General features: G+C 41.2%; 1 protein-coding gene across 1 annotated transcript in view; it reads right to left on the bottom strand.

Moving 5' to 3' along the window:
- Nucleotides 1-23,031, bottom strand: part of GXYLT2 (glucoside xylosyltransferase 2) — a 76,289-nt gene extending 53,258 nt beyond the window's left edge. The window contains exon 1 of the mRNA XM_027864128.1: nucleotides 22,745-23,031. Within this exon, the coding sequence (XP_027719929.1) occupies nucleotides 22,745-23,031 (287 nt within the window). The remainder of the gene's footprint in view (nucleotides 1-22,744) is intronic.
- Between the last annotated feature and the right edge of the window lie 1,871 nt (nucleotides 23,032-24,902).

Below are 24,902 nucleotides of genomic sequence, written 5' to 3'. Positions count from 1 at the left end.
ATCAACAGACAAAATCTGTTCTATTTTGTGACGTGATAAACATTTTGACAATTCTGTTTATTGGAAAAGTATAAATTTAGACCTATATTTATTCCATTCAATTCAACATGCACATATTAAGCAAATCCTCCGTACCAGGCACCGTGCTAAGCTCTGGGGATACGAAGACAATTCTTGAAACCCTGGCTACCCCCCCAAATTGCTGACATTTATTGGGATGACCCAACATGCACATTGATAGGTCCATGAAAAGAATACATATGTTAATTCAAGAAAGAGTAAGCCCTAATATTGGAAGGGGAATCAAGAAAGGCCTCGCATAGAAAGATACTTGGGCTGTGATTTCAATGAAGTCAAGACATTCTAAGGGGGGGGATGGGGAGGGAGGATATTTTGGACAAGGGAACATATGTAAGAGATGGAGTTTCATATATATATACATATATATGTATGATGGGATAGCATAAGTAATATTGCATATATAATATATACATAAACATGCATATATACTGTATATATTATACATGAGTATAACTACATGCATGTATAATATATTATGTATGTGTATATGTATTACCTATTATATATAAATATGTATATGTGTGTATATTAATATATTTGAGGCAGCTAGGCAGTTCTGTGGCTAAAGCACTGGGCCTGGAGCCAGAAAGACCTGAGTTCAAATCAGACCTCAGACACTTACCAGCTGTGTGACCCTGGATAAGTCACTTGACCTGTGTTTGCCTTAACCTATTGGAGAGGGAAATGGACAGCTATTCCAGTATCTTTGCCAAGAAAATCACATGGACAATATATGGTTCCCAGGGTCATGAAGAGCTGGACACAACTGAATGACTAAACACTATTGTATATTATGTGTATATACACAGAGGCATATATATGTACATATACACACATATATACATACCAGTAGCAGCAGATAAATCACTTGGATTGTTAAGAGCAGTTTGAATTGTTTCTGCCTCCACTGAGCCAGGGCTACTCAACTACAGCTATGAATTTCATCCAACCTATTTTGAAATATTACCCTGATTTTCAACAACTGACCCTGCCTTTCTGATGGCTGAAGATGCTTTCTATTTGCACAGGCCATGGAAATTTGATTTGGGCATAACCCCCACAACAAGTTGGTGGGAGGGCCCTCCACAACTTTCCCATGTAATATGAGCAATACGATATTTCCCACCCCCCATCTGGATGTTTTTATTTTAAGAGCGGAATGCATGACCACAGCATAAAAAGAGAATGTGCAAGGCAGAGAGAAAGGGAGGAGATGAGGACAAAACGTTTGGATTTCTAAGTGCCGGGAGAGCCTCGATGCACTCAAATTTAATACTAGCTACGCCTCACTGCAGGCTCAATGAGCCAATGAGTATTAAGTTCAGCACAGAGGAGAAACGGAGGCAGAGTGAGGCTAGGTGATCTGCAACACCAATGTATCAAGGACGGAATCAGCCGCTGGACTGGTAACACCATCTGAGAGGCCAGAATCCTAACTCAGTTGCCGAACAGACATTTCCTCCCCATAAAAGATCTGTTCCAAACGAGGAGAAGGAGCCAATTCTCAAACACGCTGAATGCTAAAAAGAGTTTTCAAGAGAGTGGAGGAGGTCAGTAAGGGGCACTTTGAGACAACTGAAATTAATTCGAGAATTGGATGCCTCCTTCCCACCTGCTTTCCAAAAGTGCACAGGCAAATCAGCATGCCACTTATTCGGCTAATAGAGAGCTTATTCAGTTAATAGATGGCTTGCTCCTGGCTCTGTTCAAAATCACCAAGGTTGAAGATCTGGGTGGGGTCACTTCGCAAGCTTTGCAATTTGATTATCTCAGACAGTAACTGGTACAAGTAAAGCCCTGCTCACAAACTCGAGGCGCTAAGTCAATATGTCCAAGAATAACTTTTATCCCATTTCTCTTTGAGACCACATTTCTCTAACAGTGCGCCTAAAAATTAACACTGTGTGGCAATGAAGACAACTTATTACTTTTCCCCGGACCCCAACATCTGTCTCTTCCTTCATCTCTCACTCTCACCCACCTTTACTATTTCTTCTCGGTCCCTCTGCCTATCAATAATAATAAGCTGACATTTATATGACCCTTTAAGACTCACACAGCACTTTGCAGACATGTTCTCATCTGGTCCTCCTAACCCTGATTGATAGCTGTTATTCCCATTTTACAGATGGGGAAACTAAGGTTTTTGTCAGAGAAGCCAAGTGACTTAGTGTTGGTCACTGAGCTAGAAAGCTCATCAGCAGATGGCACCGGATCCATTTCTCCTTCGTCCAGGGGGCCCTGGCAAGTTCTTTCCACTAGTCCATCCTGCCCTGCCCATCTCCTATGTTCCAGCTGCTGCAAGCTCCCCTGCAACTAACCTGGAGTTTCCATAGCCCTGCATGTGCTTGGGGAAGCAATGTTACTTATTTCCCTTGAGTCAGAATTAGGAGCCAATTGGCCTCTTCAGCTGTTCCCCACCCTTTCAGCCACACACGATAGAAAGCCTTGAGCCAGGGATTGCCGCCTATATTGGTGTCCGGTGACAAACACTTTTTATAAATCCACAGGGGCCAGAAGGAATAACAGCCCCTGGGACACGGCAGCACCCCTCTGCCTACCTCTCACATTACGCTAGTCATCTCAGGCTTCAGGTAATGAATTTGTCTTGTGTAGGCAGAATGGATAATAAAGCTTTAGGTCACTGAAGTGGGAACCCTTCCCAATCTTCTATTAGAGGCAAACTTAGCTGGCTATCACTTACTGGCCAGTGCTATTTAATGATGGCGGAGAATCTGGCTCTACAGGCTGGAGCCCTTTTTTCCCCTCAGATCTATAGTCTTTGGGAAGAGATTTACTTCATTGTTTTGACCACTTAATTATTTTTATTTTTTCCTTTATAAGATGAGACTCAGAGGTTGTTTCTAGTCCTGTCTCTCTGTCTCTGTCTCTCTCTCTTTTCTTTGTCTCTCTCTGTGTCTCTGTCTCTCTCTCCCCTCTGCCTCCATAAATAAGCGATCACCACAGCTTGAAGATACATCCACTAAAAGGCTTCTCACATCCATGTTTCCCACTCCTATTGTGTGCAATAATATGTGATCAGCTATTGGATTTGATTGGAAATTTTCAGAGTCATGAGGGATTTTAAGAGAACATCTAGTCTATTTTCCTTATTTTTCAGATGAGGAAACTAAGGTTCAGATGATTTACCCATGATTATGTTCTTGAGCAAATGGCAGAAACAGCATTTGAACCACAGACCTCCTTACTCCAGGGCAGCATGGTAGAGTGGATAAAGCAGATGACTTGGGAGTTGGGAAGACAGTGGTTCAAATCCTGCCTCATATACTTAATTACTGGATGTGTGTCCCTGGTGAAGTTGCTTCATATCTCAGGGTCTTGGTTTCCCCATCTATAAAATGAGGGAGTAGTTTTGGATGCCCTCTGAGATCCTCTGCAGCTTCAAATCTGATTCAGTTCATTGCCACTACAGAACCTCCAAAAATGAGAGATTCAATTCTAGAATAATTATTTATCATCTACAAGATACAAAATTTATCCTTCTGAAATAAATCTCTGTTATGATACAAGAAGACCACCATTCTCACAGCCTTGGGATTATCTAGACTTCATTCTATCCCTTGCTCCAGACACTTGGACAGCAAACTCCATTCATTCAGACTTGCTGCTCTTAACTCTTCCTTTCGACTTTTGTGATCTGAGACTGGGACCTAATCCATTCTTCCAGAATTCCAGTAAACCTTCCTACCCTCCTCTCCTCATCAAGGCAACTCACACAAGGGCCCCATCTGGTCCTCTGATCCAGGCCCCTCATTGTGGCACATTGTTACTGGAAGTTAAAAAGTTCCAGAGCCCTGTGGACATAACAGAAAAGCAATACAGGACAGTTAGGTGGTGCAGCGCATAGAGTGCCAAGTCTAGAGTCAGGAAGACTCATCTTCCTGAGTTCAGATCTGGCCTCAGCCACTTACTAGCTGTGAGACCCTGGGCAAGTCACTCAACCTGTTTGCCTCAGTTTCCTTATCTGGAAAATGAGCTGGAGAAGGAAATGGCAAACCACTCCAGTATTTCTGCCAAGAAAACCCCAAATGGGGTCACGAAGAGTCGGCACAACTGAACCACAACACTTTATAACCTAATTTATCCCCCTAAAGCTTGCAAATCTCCTTTACAAAGAGACAGTGTTTCTTCTTCAAATAGGACTGACCCACTCCAATTCCCAGAGAGTCCCCTCATGTAAAAGTCTCACATTTCCACTGTGGGAGCCCCTCCAGCTACACAGATGGGGCAGGGGCAGGCCTGGGGCAAGAAGGCCATCAGCCTTCTCCCTTCCTGGTGGGACTCCACTCTCTGAGGTGCTATTCATTAATCATCTCAGGCATGGGTTGAATTTAGGACTCAGAGAAATATGCAAGCAAAGACACTTTTTACAGTGATTCTCATCCAGAGGATAGGGGACGGACTAGAGGCATCACTAGTGAATCACTTGTACCTTTTTACAGTCATTTTGAAGTGCCTATAATCAATATTCCTATACAGTATTTATTAACCCACTGCTTGCAGGTGGAGCTATACCAGCTGCTAAACCAAGACTACCCAGAGCAACTGCCTAGAAGCCTATAATGTCATAACTGCCACTTACCTAAAGAGAGGATCAAAGGCAAGTCATGAAGCTCCATGACCTTGTGCCAAACATTATTGCTTTGTAATTTGTTTTTATATAACACCAAAAAAAAAGCATTTTTGTCCACAAAACAGAGCACAAAAAAGGATTCCAAATTGAAATCATGAATTTAACTTTCTTACTCTGCTTTTTTGCTCTAGGATTAATACCAACCCCTAACTTTAGCGTCTGTTGTGCTGACCACTCCAAGCACGGATCTTTCCAAAGTCACTTTACAATTCAATTCAACAAGAATTCACAAAACACGTACTACGTGCTAGCCTGTATAGTGTAGGATAGAGAGAACGGACAAGGGCCCTTCCTCCTTGTTTTCCCTTCTTCTTTTCCTCCTCTTCCTCATCTTTCCAGACGTTGATCTACCCTGTCACCAACTCCAGGGGCTTGGAAGGAATTTATAACTGCTCTGCAGCTGCTTCTGCAGTCCCCAACCCCAGGTTCAGGGCTTCCTTCCTGCCAAGGTAAAGAAATGCAGGAAACCAATAACCAGAAGGCTTCCCTTCAAAAGGCAGAAGCGCCTTCCTTTTGCTCCTGAAAGGCTAGATATTTTCACAGCTGGCAGCAGCTGCCCCAGAGTTTTGCCCCACGTTTTCCCGGGGCAGCTCAGCCCAGCTCAGGGCGTCCTGCCCATGCTGGCTCTGCTCAGCTCAGCCCCAGCACTCTGATTCTTTATTATAGCTGCAAATCTCCATAAAGGCCTTTTAAAAGCTTTTGCCATGCTAATTCTGGCTACTCAAGGATGTGGGTAACCCAAACTGGTCATTTATAATACTGTACCTACGGATCTAATTATCCCTCTGAAGCTGAACTTGGCCAAATGGAAGCAATTAAAGATGTCAGGGCATATACTAGCAGACTAAAACCTAGTCTGAGGTGGTATCATGGACGGTGTGCTGGACCAAATCTTGCCTCAGACACCAGCTATGTGACCCCAGTTAGGATCACTTAACCTCACTGGGCCTCTGTTTTCTTATCCACACAAATATTGGTGTTGGATTTAGCCTCCAAGGTCCTTTTCAGCTCCAAATCCATGATCCTATGGCAACCTTCTGTTTAAAAAGTACAACCATTTCTAGAAAAGAAACACTGGGAAGTGTGTTTCTTGTGTATCCAAGACGTAACAGCATAAAACCCTATGGATTTTACTGAATTCTACTGGTTCACATGGGAACAAAGTCAGAAGACATCTGGAACACATCTGGAGAAAAAAACGGAGTTCAGAGCCTTGAACACTGCTGGGTAATGCATTCCTTTGTCTGCTGCATGACTCCACAGCAAGTGTTTCAAGCCTGTTCTATTCTCCTTTTAAATCACCAGTATTCATTCCCACACCTTGTCACGCTTTATATGTTAAAAAAAAAATTGAAGTAAAGAAACTGAAACCTAGAGATTAAAGGATTCTCTCATGCAGACTGTTAGTGGCAGAGTCAGGAGTAGGACCCAGATTGCCTGATTCTTCACTTAGTAGCCTTTCAAGAATATGAGATAGAAGGAACTCAATGGATAACTGTCCACTGATCGTAAGAGAAATGTCTCACACCTCTCCAAATTTTATAACCCTATTATTACAAAAAGCAGCAATTTTGAAACAAGTTCACTTAATTTACCACAAAAATCAGTCAGTCAAGCTTTTATTAAATGGATGCTATGTGCAGTGAAGACCAAGTGACATAAATGAAATAGCCCCTACCTTTAAGCTCTTTCTACTGGAGGAGATGACACGCATGTAGGTAACCATTTAAAAAATGGGGATGGACCTGTGATTTACCAGGTGCAGGGAAGTTACAGGCAAAGAAATGCCCTCTTCCACCAGGTTGGCATCTTTTCTGTAACTTATAAATCTTACAGAGTTGCCTAGAGTAATGATTCTCAGAGTATGGTCTGGGGACCACTGGGGATGTCCAAGACTCTTTCCAGGAGTCTATAAGGTCAAAACTCTTTTAAAAGTAATACTATGACATTTTAATTTTGAACATGATAAATATCAATAGATATAACCCACATAAACAAAAGCTCTTAGGGGTCCTTAATAATGTTTAAAGAATCCTGAGGCCAAAATACTTGAGAACCACTGGCCTAGAGTAGTCAAGAGGTTAGTGACTTGCACAGGAGCTATACTGTACAAAATACATGTTAAATAAATACAAGACAATCTAAAGGGAGGAGAGACTAGCATCTGAGGTGAACAGGAAAGGGCTCACATAGGAGATGGTATTTGAGCTAAGCTTTGAAGGAAACTAGGGATTTGAAGAATACCATTGTAAGCACCAGGGAGAAGTCCTTCAGGAAGCCAATAGATTAAAGGAAGAAGATAAGAGCATCTACCAGGACTCATTACCAGCTTCCCTTTCCATTACACTTATAAAGCTATCTATGGAGTTGACTTTGGAGACAAGAAAAGACATGCTTTTTGACAGATCCAGAAGAAAGCAGCAAATTACATCTACTCTGACTCAGACCCTCTGCTCTCAGGAACCCCAAACAAAAATTATATTTGAGATAGAAACTCTAATATTCAGCATGATGTAATGGCAAGGGTGTTTCAGAGGGAGTTAGGAAACCTGGGTTCTGCTCCTAAATTGCTACATGACCTCAAGGACACCTCACTTCCCTGCTCCCTCACTGGTACTTAATTTCCTCACCTGTAAAACATGGCTTAAGCCCCTCCCAACTTTGAAAAAAGAAATCTAAAAATTCCAGAGTATCTGAAAAATTGGCCGTGCTTGTTTTCCTGGCTGCCTGAGATGTAACGTTTTTCTTAATAGCTTAAAAGTCTCAGGCATTAGAGTTAATTAAACCTCAATTTCTAGAGATTATAAATAATGAAATACGGCATTTATGTGAAGTGGTATTTACTTTCTAGCCCATTAGTGCAAAAAACACTGAATTATTAAAGTGAATAATTGACTCTACACACAGAGTCTTTCCTCTTGTCTTCTAGCTTTTTTTTTTATTGCTCCCACTCAATTGATGACCTAAATTCCTTCAACCAATCCAACCCTACAATCATTTATCATATAGTACCTACTATGTGCAAAGCAGTAGACTGGGTATACAAAGACAAAACAAAAAAATACAGTCCCTACCCTTAAGGAGCTTGCTTGTGCATAAATGTGATGCTTTGTTACTGGCCAGTGAAATGGACAGAATGACGGATTTGGAGTCAGAAGTCCTGAGTTCAAATCTCATTCCAGACACTTCCTAAATGGGTAACCTTGGACAAGTCACTTAACCTCTCTTGGCCTCAGTTCTATCATCTGTAAAATGCAGATAATAATAGCACCTACCTCATGGGGTTCTCGTGGGGATCAAATGAGATAGCATAGGTAAAGTACCTTGCAAAAACCTTACAGTGCTCTATAAACTATAGCTATTGTTATTAGGAAAGCAACCAGCCCCTAAAATAAGACCCAAGTCAGGGCTGTCCATAATCAGTCAGAAGAAAATAACTCCACAACTGAAAGGTATCAGACAAGGGGAATAGATGCTTTCAGCTTCAAGGATGATGTACTCAACTTATAGGAACATTACATGAGCCCAGCTCTTTCTCCTCAGTTGAATTTCTTTAAAGGTGCCACTGTAACTATCTCTATATAGAACACATTGTCTTACTTGTGGAAGAAAGACCCCACCAAAAGGGCAGCATCTACCACACCAGAGCATCATCTGTAAAATGAGGGGGTTGGCCCTGAGGGCCTCTGAAGACCCTTCTGGCTCTAAATCTTTGATCCTGCCATTCTAGAATCACAGAATCGAAGAGCTGGAAGGGCCCCTTAAAGGCCATCTGGTCCAACAGAGACCAGGAAAAGAATCTTACCTATAATATACCTGACAAGTCATTACCCTGCTTTCACCTGGGAGGTGAATAATTCTTCCATTTAATTCCTAGGGGTAATTCAGAATGGCTGATTAGAACCACATCTACTTTTCTTAGACAAGTTTTCAATCCTGGCGTCTGAGTTTGGAGCCTCAGCTACAGAGATATGTAGAACACACTAATTCCAGGCATGGTAATTCAATGAAATAACACATTTATTAAAAGTCTTAATATGTGTGGGAAGAACATAAACAAGAAAACTGAATGTTGTATAATTATAGTCAAGTCAGTAAGCATTTATTAAGGACCTACTATGTGCCAGGCACTGTGCTAAGCCCTTGTCTGCGAATATTTGGTTGCTTGTTATCTCCTCCCTTAAGACTATGAGCTCCTTGAAGGAAGGGACTGTTTTTTGCCTCTTTTTGTATACCCAGCAATTAGCACAGTGCCCGGAACATAGTAGATGCTTAATAAATGCTTATTAACAGATTGCTTGCTATCTTGGGGAAGGGAAAGGGGAAGGAGGGAGAAAAATCTGGAACTCAAAATCTTATAAAAATGAATGCTGAAAAGTGTCTTTATATGTAATTGGAAAAAATAAAATACTATTAAAAATAAATGCTTATTGACTGACTGGCCCTTGTGATACAAAAAAAAAAAAAAAGCAAAATGGACGGTACATACTCTTAAGGAGTTTATACCCTAATCAAGGATATACCACAGAAAGGAGAGCTGAAAAATGGGGGGGGGGGAATATACTTATATTGGGATATGGTGGTAAAATCCAGAGAGAGAAGCAGGGCTGCTCCAGGTCCTTCCTGAGACTCACTAATGGGAGAAGGGGGCTATGGGGGTAGAGGGAGAAGTGGGCTGAAAGATTCTGGCAATGTCCAGAGAGAGTGACCAAGCTTAGCCCTGAAGAAGAAAGAAAATTCCCTTCCCTTCCTTCTAGCAGAAGGTGTGGAACACTGAATATATTGTTAGACCCAATTGATGTGTTTGGTTAATTTTGCCAAACTACTTTTTTGGTGTCTTTTTTATTCTTATGAAGGATGGTCTTCTGGGGAGAGGAGGAAGGTATACATTTAGAAATGAAGGTGATGTTAAAATATATATTTTTAAATGTTTTTAAGCACCTAAAGCATGAAAACCATATATTAGGTCATGGGCATTCGAAAAAAATTTTAATAATCTCTGCTCTCAAAGAGCTTACAATCTAAAGTGGGGGTAGGGAGGCAGGGGGAAGGTTGGGTAAAAGCACATCACAACACAAATAAGTATGACACTTGAAAAAATTTAATAAAGGCAAGAGAATATCCAGGAAAAAAATGCTCTAAGTAAATTTGGATTGGGAGAGATGACTTTCTTCTGGGTGAAGGGAAGGTGTCAGAGAAGGCTTTGTGAAGGATGCTGCACCCAGGCTTGGCTTTGGAGGCAGAGGATTTCAACAGGAGAGTGTATTTCAGGTATGGGGTACAACACATATGCAAGAGATAATGCATTCTACTTCCACACTGGTGGGAAGAAAAAATGCTAACGAGATGAAGAATGCTCCAGACAAACTGGCCAGAAGAGCTATTAGAAATACACAGAACTGGAACTCTTGCTTCCAGAAAATATGGAGAACCAAGGGAATTTCACAGTGAACATGCATTGATTACCTTTCTTCTAACAAAGGTGGGAGCTTGATCAGAGCTGAGAGGTGGAAAAGAGGATGAATGGGAAATAGCCAGTATCAAAGCAGAGAGATGAAAGAGGGAGCACCATGTTTAACTGCAGGTAGAACAGGATAGCTAGGAGGGGACTGAAACGTAAGAAGACTGGAAAGGTAGGAAGGGGCCAGGGTATGAAGAACTGTAAATGTCTAACAGAGAATTTTATATCTGGTCTTAGAGGAAATAGGGAGCCACCATTTTTTATTGAGTAGGAAGTTAACACAGTCAGACTACCACTTTAGGAAAATGATTTTCGCAGCTGATGGTAGAATGTATTGGAGCAGGGGAGAGACTAATGAAATAGATGTACAGCTGCTGTCAGGTGTGAGACCCAGTCAGGTTCAGGGATGAACAGAGTGGCAGAGGTTGGTGCCCCTTTGCTGATAGGGACCATGGTAGCTATTTCTCCACCTGGCATTAACAATAATGATATCTATCTTCTTTCCTGTATCCATTATGGGAAAGAATTATCAAGTTTAATGGATACTATAGAGATTTACTACAAAGCAAAAAGAACAACAGCCGTAAAGACCCTTAGAAATTCATAGGTGACAAATACAAAAAGGAGGCAGAAAAAAACAGAAAACTGCATGGCATCTTATTCCTATATGCATACACAGAGTATGGATGACAAGCAAGATGAAATAGAAATACTAAAACAAGGAGGAAAATTTGACTTCATAGATATTACTGAAACTTGGTGGAATGAGATCCATGACAGGAATATGGCCATGGAAGGGGATAGCTTTTTTTCCATTAAATTTTTTTGAATTTAAACAACAAATAAAATAAGCATTTCCATGTATGTTATAGGACAGCAGAAGAGGTTTGTACATGAAACTGTAAAACTCTATTATATAGAATCCACTTTCTTTTTAAATATACGTAAGGGGGACTAGCCAATGAAAACCCAGCTCTTTTAATCATGCACAATGTATTTGGCTTTATGCAATCACATGTGTGGACTTCAGAACACACGCAGATATTGTATTACTGTTTTCCTGTCTGCTTAGCATGTGGTGAAGAAAAAGGCCTTGTGGCTGGCTGCTGAGCTGGAACTGAGTGTTTATTCAGAAAGGCCAAAGAAAGCCCTCCCTTTCCTGGTGGCAAGTGGGGCAAGGAGAGCTGTAAGACCTTGAAGTCTATGTAAGAACACAGCATCAACCAGAGCCTGCTATGTATGCTCAAAAGAACCAGGCTCTCATTGGCCAATCACCTGTTACATATATAAAAAATTCAACATGTAACTTTCAAAGTTGCCCAACTTGTCTCTAATTCCTTCTGACCTTCCTTCCATTCGGTTTTCCTTTTTGTACTTTTTTTTGTTGTTGTTCTTGTTTTTGTTAGGCAGTAGGGTTAAGTGTCTTACCCCCGGGTCATACAGTTAGGATGTGTCAAGTGTCTGAGGCTGTATTTGAACTCAGGTCCTTCTGACTCCAGGGCCAGTGCTCTATCCATTGTGCCATCTAGCTGCCCCTCAGTTTTTCTTTTTGAAGGAAGGAATTCTGTCCCCAAACCATTTCTCCTTCACATGTAATGTTACTGTTAAACAACTAAGCAGGAAAACTGGACACAGAAGGATGGTTAGTCAGTCATCAAAAAAGTCCATTAAGCTCCTATTATGCGCCTAAGTGCTGGGGAAAAAAATGACAAAAAAACCTGGTACCTGCTCTCAAGGAATTCACAGTCTAACGAAATAATCTAAGAATCACTGGACTCCTTGAAAACTATAATTTAAAAAAAAAGCCTGGACACTATATTTTAAGAAATTATACATTGAAATTGTCCATATTTATTAGAACCAGAAAGCAAAGACAGAAAGAAGCCATCCTTTTCTGAAAGGAGGCCCTAAAATAAAAGTCCCAAGAATATTCAAAGCCCATGTCAAAGGAAAAAAAAAAACAGGACTGTAAGCATCCAGAAAAAAGTCAAGCTACCAGGGAGCCACAGTAAAGCTCACATAAAATCTGAGAACTTACACTGGAAATAAGGAGAGTCTGAATTGCAATATTCCAAAAGGTAAAAGAAATGGGCTTGCAACCAAGAATAATTTACCCTGTAAAGCTGAGTTATCATTCAAGGGTGGGGGCAGGGGGTGGAGGGGAATGATCCTTTAATGGAAGAAACAACTTGCAAGCATTGCTGATGAAAAAACCAGAGCTGAGGAGGAACTTTGAAATACAAACACAAGAGGCCAGAGAAGCCTAAAAGATAAGTTTATTTATGCAATTAGAAGGAATCGTATAACGATATAGTGCTAACATTTAATGGGGGAGAAGAAATCGATGTCCCTTCAGAATCTTAATATCTTCAAAGGCTACTGATGGAGTGAAATAAGAAAAACAGAAGTTTAGGGGGGCAGATTGCTCTTGTTCTGAAAATTAAAAGAGGAGAGGCAAAAAGGAGGAATATAGTAGTGCAGAAAGGAAGAAGAGGGTACAACTTGCTATTTTTCATAATTGGGGTAACTGAAAAGAAAAGCACTGTGAGTTGTTGTTCAGTCACGTTTGACTCTTTGTAAACCCCATTTGGGGTTTTCTTGGTAAAGACAGTTGAGAGGTTTGCCATTTCCTTCTCCAGCTCATTTTACAGATGAGGAAACTGAGGCAAGCAGTTTCAAGTGACTTGCCCAGGGTCACAGAGCACATGGAAGAACGGTGAGGGGCACCTACATCAGAGGAACTATAGCTCATTCTGAAACAATAAATGTATTAATATAGCTATTAAGAAGAAAATTTTTGTTATTTTTATCTTTCTCTATCAGCTTCAGCTCATTCTGAACCTTAATATTCCTGACAGTATTCTTGCTGGATCATACCATGTTTTTATATTCTTCCTCATTATATGCCTTTGCTTCTTTCTTTTAAAAATTTATTTTGGATTCATTCAAAACAAACTTCCTAATCCTAAAGGGGGGGGGGTGGTTTAAAAGAGGGAGAAAAAAACTATAACTAGAATCTAAGAAGGTGCCTTAGATACCTCTAGACAATTAGGTCAACAAATTGTGGTATGTGAATGTAATGGGACATTATCGCTCTACAAGACATGAAGAAAGAGATGACTTCAGAGAATCTTGGGTAGTGTGAATGGATGCAGAGTGAAGTGACCAGAACCGAGAGAACAATTAATTATACAAGGACAGCAAATACTGTAATGAAAAATAACTTCGAAAGACTTCCAAACTCAGGTCAACGTATGTCTCCAGAGTGCCTATGATGAAGCACATTACCATCTGCTGACGGTGATTTAATGAGCATGAGGTGAGAAATCAGACATTTTCAGACAGGGCTACTCTGTGGATTCATTTTGCTCCACTATGTTAATTTGTTACAAGGGAGTCTTTTTCTTTCATTTTTTTAATGAGCTAGGAAGCTCAGAAGGTTAATTTAAGCTGTGGCTAGATGACTATTGGTTGCAGTTATTAATAAGAGTGATATTCTCTCCCTGAGAGAACAGGGAGTGATCAAGGGACTGCAGGTCACAATGAGGGAAAACAAAGGTCAGGCAGAGGAGTAAAGAAGCAATGGCTGGGGAATGTATCAGGGAAAAAGATTTCAGAATCCAAGATCTTGGCCATGGGGCAGTTTTTAGTGATGGTAAGCTCCTCCTGTGTCCACCCTCATGCATATGTGTACGTGGCTAAAGTAGAATGGGAAGGAAGAAGCACAAGTCATGGAAACTGAAGAGGTCAGTGTTAGAAGGATAACGAGTATGAAGAAAAAAGTCATCAAAATGACATCAGAAGCTAGGTAGGAAGGGAAGGCTGACAGCCAGGTGATAAAGTTATTGAAGAAGGTGACAACAGTTTCCTGGAGGTTGACAGATGGCATCCCGGGTGATATAATTGCATGCCTGGAACATCAAAGGAGGACGGATTGCTGAGTGAAGGCACTCAGGGCTTTACTAATTGGTTAAATCTGTTGTGGTAGCCAATGTTTAGGCCTCTGCAGTTACAGAAAGTGTAATTGGCTTGGCCTGACTGATGGGAAATCTGATAGTTGACTCTGATGTGAATATTACTTTCTGCATCAAGTACCGTGCCAAGAGGAGTCATACGTCTGAAACCACTCAAGGGTAAAGTCAAAAGGTCTCTTTTGTAAATATTACAGGAATCATCATAAATCAATTTTGAATAAATCAATATTGAATTTGGTTCATAAGCTTTAAAGGAAAAAAATAATTGCGTTACATACAAACCGTAGGCCTCCCAAACAATAAAATGTTCAACAGTGATAATGATAATGAAAGAGAAGTTGATTCCAAAAAAAGTACAGTAATTGATCCATGCTGTAAGTGACCCTTTGTTTTCATTTCATTTTTAAAAAATAACTTTTAATGATACCTTTTGTTTTTACATCTTATAATATCTTATGAGGTCTTTTGTCTTTATAACAATTACATTTCCAAGCATAAAAAAACAATTTAGCAAAACTAACCAACACATGAAAAAAGTCTGACGTTATATGCAGTGTTCCATTCCCATAATCTCCCATGGATTTCAGGTGATCCCTTCTCATATCTTTTGTCTGACCACTTGGATTTATCATTTATAATTTCACTGGATTTATGCCCATTTCATTCCTCCCTCCTCCTACCACAAAATTTCATTCCAGTTCATTCTACACCCTCCTCTTCTTCTTTTATTCAAAATTTGTTATGGAGATGTGAAATGTGAACCAGCAGTATGTTAGAAATAATTGTCTGTTGACCAATTAAGAAGAAGAATTGACTGGTTATTTTCCCTCCTTGAACTAAAATTCCATGACTCTACATGACCTGTAAACAGATAGAATGCCTATTTTCTCTTCTAAGCAAGGCACAAGTATTTAGGGATGGCAATAGGAAGAGAGGGAATTAAAAAAACAATAGGAGGAGAGGAGAAACCATGTCTTCAACAAAATTACATCCACCTGAGTCTCACAGATGGAAACTTTATTAAGGGGATCTATTTCAAAGGGATTCCAATAAGGACTTAACGGCACGAATTATATCACAAAGTTTCTAACTATGCAGAGTTTTAATCTCAAAGAACAGAACTGAAAATAACTCAGAAACCTCCCCTGGCATAAGCAAAGTCTTTATGACCGAACTTAGTACATGTATGCTCAAAAGGGCAGCCTTAGTTATCAGCTCCAGTTACCCCATCCCTGGAGAGTAAATGGTTACAAGCTTCATGTTTCCACAGATTGTGAGATTCCATCATTTGTAGTCATATGGCATCACCAGAAAAATATTGCTGCTAAAAAGATGAGATTGTGCATCACAGAGTAGCTTGTAGTCATTTAAAACACCACACAGTATCTCAAATACAATCAGTCTGCACACTTCCTCTGTTCACTGTATATCTGCAATGCTTCTCCCAAGAAAAAAGGAGTGTAGTCCAGGAAAGGAAGCATTACATTGGCAGTCAGAGAACTCTGCTATGTATTGCCTATATGATCTTGGGCAAGTAAGTCACAGACAGTGTGCTGAATTTGGAGTCAGGAAGAACTAGGTTTAAATTCTATTTGTGTGTGACCCCGGGCTCTTAATTTCTCTGACCCTCAGTTTCCTCAACTGTAAAATGAGGAGTGGGACTAGATGACCCTTGTTAGGTCCCTCCGGCTCAAAACCTATCATTTTAAGTGGCCACATAACCGAGTTCTCTTAATTTTTTTTCACTTAGACACACAATATACAACTGGGAACATGAAAACATGAAGCTAAGCTAAGCCTCTAGGAGTGACTAAGCCAAAAGACTCAGGCCCAGAAATGAGCAAGGTCTTTGGGAGAGCATGAATTTGATTTCTTGGGAAAACTCATGACTCACAGGAAACTCTAAACTTTCTCCATGCTTTTCCAGGCTGGGCAATCCTAGCTCTTGGCTGCTGGAGAGGCGGCAAAACTAAAAATTAGATGGAGGGACAAGATTCCGACTCAATAAATATCCAGACCTTGGACTGCAGCCCAACAGTTCTAGTCACTTTTTCAAGTCTTAAATCAAGAAACAAAATACTGCATGATTTTTAGTGCATTAGTCCATCACATTTCCCATTTCATTCCCTTTTTTCCCTCTCTTGAATCCTTTCCAGAAAAGGTCTTTTCTTATTGTCTCACAGCTCAGAAGATTTCTAACTTGGAAGGAAAGAGATTATGGGAGAAAGACACTAAGTGGAAAGGGAGCTTGGTAAGGTGGAAAGAGCCAGAAGCTCTTGGTTCAAATTCCAGCTCTGTCTCTTACTCTCCGTGTGACTTTGGGCAAGTCTCATGACTTTTCCACATCTATAAAAGTGGAGCGCTGAACTAGATAATCTCTATGGCTCCTTTCAGCTCTAAGTCTAGTTTGCATGTTGTCTACCCCATTAGACTGTAAGCTCCTTGAGGGCAGGGCCTGTCTTGCCTCTTTTTGTATCCTCAGCTCAGTGCCTGGCATATAATTGGCGATTGACAAAGGCTGATGGATTGATTGAACCTATAAGTAACTTAGTCAAGATCACACAGTTCTCAGTCAGTGCACAAACATTTATTAAGCGTTTACTAAGTGTCAGGCACTAGGCTAAATCCTAGGGATAGGTTCAAAGAAAGGCAAAAGGTCCCTGCCCCGAAGGAGCTTGACTAGCTGGTCTCTTGACCAAGTCAGTCAATAAACCTCTTGGGATCATAGGTTTACAGTTGGAAGGGACCTTAGAAGGAAATCTAGTCCAACCTCCTCAATCATAGATGGACTGGTGAGTCACTTGGGCCTCAGTTTCTTCCAGGTCATGTAGGGAAATGGCAGAGTCAGGATTTGAACCCAGATCCTCTGACTACAAATCCAATACTCTTTCCACTTCACCAGGCTGGCTGTGCCTAAGATTCCATTTCCAAGAGGGTTAGATTAGATGATCTCCAAGATTTCTATCAACTCCCAGGTCCTACAGATACTGTGCTTATTTTCCTCTGAAAGACTACAAGGATACACTTCATGTTTTTCAGTCAAAAGATCTCAAAATCTACAAAACTCATCTCGTAAGTCTGGAACTGAAAGCCAAGAAATGCCATCTTCTTCACAGCTTTGCAAAGGAAGTCTCGTCTAAGCTGCCATCTTCTGACAATCAACAGGAGACCATGTAAGAGACTCACTCATTCCACCACCACTTTGTCTACTGGGGCATTGTTTATCACTGAGACAATAAAACAGCTAGGAGGCTTCTGTGAAGACCTTGCTCAGAACCCAAAATGAAATGTGGAGATTGGCCAGTGACAGAAGATGAAGTACTTGGCTAAAGGGAAGAGTGACATAGTGGAGGGAGGGGTAGAGTGTAAGAGGTAGCTCCCAAGTGACTCTGGCCTTTATGGAAATAATAGCAATAACAAGAGAGGGAAGATGAGGATGAGGATGAGGATGAGGACGATGGTGATAGCAGCTAGCATTTATATATCACTTTAAAGTTTACCAAATACTTTATGTGTGTTATCCAGACTGACCCTCACCACAACTCTGTGAGGTCAGTCCTATTATTATCATCCCCCCTTTTACAGATGAAGAAACTGAGGCTAAAAGGTCTTAGACCTAAAGGACTTAGAGATAAAGAAGAACTGCCAGTAAGACTGAGAGGTTAAGGGGACTTCCCCACAGTCATGAAGTTGTCAAGTGGCTGAGAAAGAATATGAACTCAGGTCTTTCTGACCCAGGCCCAGCACTCTATGTACTACATGACCCAGCTGCTCCTTATAGTGAATAGAGAGCAGAGACCAGAGATTCAAATACCACCTCAGACACATACTGATTATGTGACCCTCGGAAAATCCATGTATTCCCTCAGTACTCTGGGAAATTCTCTAAAGCTATAGATTGCAAAGCAAGTAATGATTCACATTGGTAGAGAGGGTTTCCTCATTGGGAGTTCGCTATACCAATGAAATCCAGGACGGGTCTAAAAACAAGAGCTCTCATGTACACAGCATTGAAGATATATTCTCTCAGGTGATCCTCATGTCTTCTTTTCTAGTAGGTGTGATCCTTTCTTAATTCAACTCATTATAAAATGCTTTCTTGTTTAGGACAATGGAGGAAAGGAAAGCTGACATCAAAATATTTTATGATTTTAAAAAGTGATGATGGATGTAAAGTCATGGTGGCAGATGGTCCTTCAAATCCAACCTGTAAAGCATTTACAATATTCTAAATTTGCACTCTTTGCAGACCTGTGCACCTATCTTCAACCTTCAGAATAGGTTTGCAAACTATAAACAAACAAAAAAGGGTAGAAGCTTTATAATAATGAAAACTGTACTTATAAATGATCTGTGTTAGAATATAATAAATCTCCAGTATAGTCAACTACTACTCTGAGTTGTACAACAGATACCTTCTATTTTAGTTGTTAATTCAGAGCTACACAACTCAAAAAAAAAAAAAAGGACAAAACAAAACAAAACAAAAACAAACCTGAGGTATGGGTACTATTGTCATTCAGTCATTTTTCAGTCATGCCCGACTAACGGTTTTCTCGGCAAAGATACTGGAGTAGTTTGCCATTTCCTTTTCCAGTTCATTTTACAGATAAGTTAACTTAAGCAAACAAGGTTAAGTGATTTGGCCAGAGTTACACAGCTACTAGGTGTCTGAGGCCATATTTGAACACAGACTCCAGACTCGGCATTCTCTATCCACTGCACCACCTAGTTGCCCCTAGGTACAACAGATATTGTAAAAGGGGGACATTTCCCAGAGAAGGTAACTGAAGCTCAGAGAAGGTTTGAGTGAAAACACAACCCATGGGAGAAGAGGGAAAATACAACAAAAGCTCTAGGTTGGCACCATGGTTGGCACAAAGTTTTGTACAAAGGAGCTGGAAGCTACAAGTTTGTACTTTCCCATCGATGTTAAGAGTGCTGAGGTTAGAACCAGTATTCAATCACCATCTCACTATCAGAGAGACACCAGAAGAATGTCAGAGCTAGATGCAAACTCTTGAGATCATCCAGTCCTTTTTTTATTGTGTTACAGACACCTTAGGCAGTCCAGGTAAGGCTATGGGTCCCTTCTCACAAGAACGTTTTTAGAAAATTGAATGAAGGGCAGCTAGGTGGCACAGTAAATAGAGCACCAGCCCTGGCATCAGGAGCACCTGAGTTCAAATCTGGCCTCAGACACTTGACACTAGCTGTGTGACCATGGGCAAGTCACTTAACCCTTAACCCTGATTGCCTCACCAAACAGGAAAAAAAAATTGAAGGAAATGCTAAATTTCAGTTAGAAGTTAGTGAAAATAAAGGTGTAATTTTTTCCCAATCCATCTTCACCCACCACTTGACTAGCCACAAGACCTCTTGATGGTCCATATTTAGTCCAACAACCTCATTGAACAAACAAAGAAACTGAGCCTGGGGGAAGTGAAGTGGCCGAGCTGGGACTAGACCCCAGGCCTCCTGACTCACAATCCATTACATCGTTCTGCTGCCTGCATCTTCAGCCACATAGACTTCCACTTTTAGATTTGACATTAAGTATTCATTTTCTTGCATGTAATGACATTGTGGTCTCATTTCACAGACCCCACCATGAAAGGGATGCCTTATCCAAGGCCTATCTCCTCTTTTTTACAGAGTCTACGCCTGTTGAGAGCAACATTGCAATCAAATGACTAGTTGTAAAATTGTAGGGTCTGGATGAGCCTAAGCAAATCCCTGGAAACTTAATTAAAATGAAAACAAGATGTTGGAAGAAAAAGAGCATTGTGTTTCATGAATCAACATGGCAGGACTCCACCTCCCCCCCTACTCCCCACCCCCCAGTATCCCTGGGGAACAGGCCGATGAATCTCGGATGGTAGGCAGGTGGTAATCTGCGTCTTATCCAACTCCAATTTTTTTTTTTTGCTCACCACAACCAAAAGCCTGACCTTCCTTAGGCCAGAAATGATGAGGTCACCCATATTGCTCCACATCTCTTTTGGGTTCTAGCCACTTAAAGGGATTAAAGCATTTGTGTCCCCAAACACATGTAGCCTTTTACTCTCCCCAAGGTGAAATTCTTACTTAACTATAGCAATGTAACCCGGTCAGGAAAAGGGGAAAATGTACTTCGATGCAGCGGTCCTTGACTAGGCTGCATTTGGCACCATGCCCATCAAGGCGGCTCAAGAAAAAAATGAATAAATAAGGTGCTAAAAACTGTTGACTTTTCCAAAGGATATGAGAATGAATTTCATCTTTATTCATTTGAGTCAGAGACTTCCTGGGGCTTATTTACCTTGTGCAAAGTTTTCTCATTTTATTCCTTATTCCTCCAGTGTTGGCCACAATTTTCATGATAATCTAATCGATATGTTCAAAAGAAAAATTACTTTGGGAGGTATTGTTGTTCATGGAAGTAATCCTACTTTAAAACATCCATTTATATTCTACCCATGACCTGCTCCCTGTCAGAGCAAACTTGGCCAGCTGGACAATAAGATACCACCCAAATGTGTGTGTGTGTGTGTGTGTGTGTGTGTGTGTGTGTGTTTTTAACCAAGTTTGAAAGTCTCTTAGATCTCTCATCACATTATTTTCTTTATAAAAATCTCTGTAAAATTATGAGCTAGTGCTTTTCATGTGTTGATTCATTCTATTCAGTCAGTTAATAGAATGAGATCAAGGAGATATTCTTAAGATACTCAGGCGTCTGGTATGTGAGCTTACACATTAAGCACAACTAAAATACCACGTCTACTACTCTGAAATAAGAGTGGCTTTTTAAATCTCCCAAATTCTAATGAACTCGCATTTGAGTCCAACATAGGAAATTACAGGAACCAGGTGATATTTTTCTGAAATCTGAATGATTTTCTAAAAGAAATATCTTATTTTTTTAAAAAATTTTAATTCCTCTTAACTTTGAAGGCTATCGTCAGAAGAGGTAAGGGTGCTGCAGTTATACTTAGAATACCACTACAACTCAAAGGTTCAAAAAATGGATACCTCAGAAATAATTCAACCCTCTCATTTTACAGATGGGCCACTGGGTATATAGTAAATATTAGAAGCAGGATGCAAACCCAGGTCCTCAAACATGAAAACCTGGACACTTTCCAACACATTATGCTGTGCAATATTAATCTTCAAACCCACCCAGACAACTAATCATTCAGTAAGTACCTAAGTTGTTCTGGGAACAGTGGCTAGGTACAGAGGAGACACATACTCAAGCTAAAATCCCAGTTCTCTCATGTTTCCAATAAATACCCACATACTATCAATGGGAATGTATGCTCCTTGAGGGAAGGGGTTGGGTTCGTGTTCTCCTTCTCTGTCTACCTCTCTTTGTCTCTCTCTCTCTCTGTCATTATATTCCCAATGTAGCAAAATTCCTGGCACAAAATACGTGCTCTGTGAGGGCTTACTGAATGAATGGATAGGTGTAAATAAAGGCAGTCATCAAGAGTTACTTTCTTTCACTTCCTAACAATACCTCATATTTATAAAGTATCAAAGTAGTTTTCTCTTCAAAGTAGTTTTCCTCATATATTTGATCCTCTTGAGACTAGCTATGAGGTAGGCAGGGCACGTGCAGTTATTCCCATTTTAAAACTAAGCAGTGAGGCTCAGAAAGCTTCAATGAGTTGTTCAAGGTCATCCAATGAGCCAGATACCAGGACTCTGATTTTCTGACTCCAAGCCTAGTGCTTTTTCTCTACACCTGGCTGCATTCCATTTATCTTCAGTTAGTTTCTGCCAAAACACTAGAACAGATTTAGTAGTTTCAGCTGGGGGGAAAAATACTTCTTCAATTATTTGCAAGCTATTAAAGACTCCAACAAATGTGTGTACTGCATCTGAAGTACGGCAAGTTAGAAACATCAAAAGCTCTAATCAGACTAAAAGGAAAAGGTCCAACTGACAGGAGATTGTAAAAAGCTGTTCACAACAAAGGAAATGAACACAAACCCCTAAACTGCAAGAGAATGGAAAAGCACAGTTAAGGTCAGGGACCGAAAGAACCCTTTGATGAATACTCACAACATTTATATCTTGCATCAAGAAAAACACACGTATTTAAAAGTAACCACAACATCTTGCGATACAAAATTGCCAGCCCCAGGACCTTTAAAGACTATTTTTTAAACAGGAGCTTTCTCTCCCTTCCCTTGCCACCACTCCCCCTAAAGTAAAGACATTTACCAAACTACAGATTGATAATTAGAATTGCAAGAACAAATACAAACGGTTCTGGTGCAATAAGAAAAAGGAGCTGCCAGCTGGATAAAACTTGAAAACACAAACGTAAGGAGGGATCTGGTGAAGGGCTTCATCCCAGCCCCTCGGCAGAAACTGACAACATTCTCGGTCAATTACATGGCGAGGTTCGGATTCCAGGGCTGTCGCCCCGGGCAAAGTGGAGGGGGAAAGGAAGGTGGGGGTGGGGGGAGGGAAACCTGGGCTCAGGGCGGCCCCGACCACCCGGAGCCCTTCAACAGGAGGGCAGCCTCCTGTCTACGTCTCCCCCTTCCCTCGATCTCTCCCCATCTTCCTGGAAGGGCTTACCTAACGCCGGCAAACTTGGCTTGCCTCCCTGCGCTCCTCTTGCCTGGCTTCGTGTGGAGACGTGGCTGCCTGAGCCGCTTAGAAACTTGAGCCGCTCCCAAGGGTCTGACCAGGGCGAAGGGAGAGGGCGCGCTGGCTCCCCCGGGGCCGGAGAGCGCAGCGCGCAGCCAACTCTTGCCCGGAGGCGCTTTGGGGGGCGCTTCGTCGGCGCTGCCCCCGAGCAGATAAAGAAGCAGCAGACTGCCCAGGCACAGCAGGACGGCCACGACCTTGCAGGAGAGTCTCATGGTGCGGCGGAACAGCCCGGGCGCGCCGCGGCCGCCCCACTGCTCATCGCAGCGCAAGGGAGCGCCCGGACTGGCTGCTTCGACCGCTGCGGCCGCAGGCGAGGGGGGCAGCCAGGCGGCGCGCGCGCCAACGCGGCTCCTCCGGCCAGCCGCGGGGCTCCGCTGGAAGAGGAGGAGGGGAGAGAGCCTGGGGAGGTGGGGGCCTCGGGGGAGGGGCTGCGAGCCATTACCGTACTGTATAGAATAGCCGCTCTCCTGGCCAGGGAGCTGGAGGGGGCTAGGAGGGGCAGGCTGTTTCCTGGCCTCGGGAGCTCAGGTGTGGGTGCGTTCCTTCTGTCCATCCTTGTGCCTACTGTGTGCACAGCACACTGCATGCCATCGTATACCTATGCTAGCAATTGGTATCTCCACCAAGTAGTTGGTACAGAAGCAATAATGAATGAGGAAAAAAGGATTTATTAAGCTCTGTAAGAGGGCTGTGTTTGAAGAGATCATAGCTTTAGAACTGGAAGAAACTTCACTTTTCCCGTTGTTTTCTTTTCTCTTCCTCCCACCTCCCCCTTTGGAAAAAAGAGGAGAGAGGTAATTGGGGAAGAGCTAAACAAATTGTGGTACATGAATGTAATGGAATGTGACTGTGCTGTAAAAAATGTGTGTGATGATGCAGAAAACCTTGGAAAGCCCTATGTGAACTGATGCTGGCAAAATCCACAGAGCCAAGAAAACAATGTATACAGTAACTACAACAACGTAAATTGGAAAGAATAACCACATACCAAAAAATCAAAAGTAAATGTAACAAAATTAGAGATATTAAACGGGATGAAGAGGTATGAGAGGACGCTCTGTGGGAGGTCCACAGGTGTTTCACTTGCTTACATGTTTTTGGACTTTTTAGTTCACATATTTTTGGACTTTCTTTTTTTGAGCATCAATCAATTGTGCTGACTTTATTTTCTTCTCTTAGAAAATTATTTGTCATATGGGAAAGCTCTCTGGGAAGGGGAGAGGGAGGAATACGAGATAACTATAGTGATGTAAGAAAACATAAAATATCAGTAAAACTTTTTTTTTAAAGGGAAAAGGAGGGAGGAAGCTTTTAAAAATATACATTCAAGATAAGGGCCTCATTTCTAAAATATATAGAGAATTAAGTCAAATTTCTAAGACTACAAGTCATTCCCCAATTGCTAAATGGTCAAAGGATATGAACAGGCAATTTTCAGATGAAGAAATTAAAGCCATCTATAGTCATATGAAAAAATGTTCTAAATCGCTATTGGTTACAGATATGCAAATCAAAACAACTCTGAGGTACCACATCACACCTATCAGATTGGCCAACATGACAAAACAGAAAAATGATAAATGTTGGAGATGTGGGAAATTGGAACACTAATGCGTTATTGATGAAGTTGTGAAATGATGCAACCATTTTGGAGAGCAATTTGGAACTGTTATAAAGATGCTGCCTAACTTCTCCCTTCTGGATCAGGATTGGTCCTAATCCTTCTGGGTTACAATCTTCCTTATATGCCCTACCCTTAACATACATTATGTGCCTAGAATTGTTGTCACTCCCCTCCTTGATGGAGAAGTTAGCCTGTCTGTGCTGATTTCTTATCTACTTATGTGGAAACTTAACTCTTTCATTTCTCACAGAACTATGCCCAAAAGGCAATAAAAATGTATATACCCTTTGACCCAACAATAGCACTTGTTGGGCTGTATCCCAAAGAGATCATACAAATGGGAAAAGGACCCATATGTACAAAAATATTTATAACAGTTCTTTTTGTGGTGGCAAAGAATTGGACAAACAAGTTGTGTTATATGAATGTGATGGAATACTATTGTGCTATAAGAAATGA

The sequence above is a fragment of the Vombatus ursinus genome, unplaced genomic scaffold (genome assembly GCF_900497805.2).
Source record: "Vombatus ursinus unplaced genomic scaffold, bare-nosed wombat genome assembly UNPS02014773.1, whole genome shotgun sequence".
Classification (NCBI taxonomy): Eukaryota; Metazoa; Chordata; class Mammalia; order Diprotodontia; family Vombatidae; genus Vombatus; species Vombatus ursinus.
This window is presented reverse-complemented; position numbering and strand designations above follow the sequence as displayed.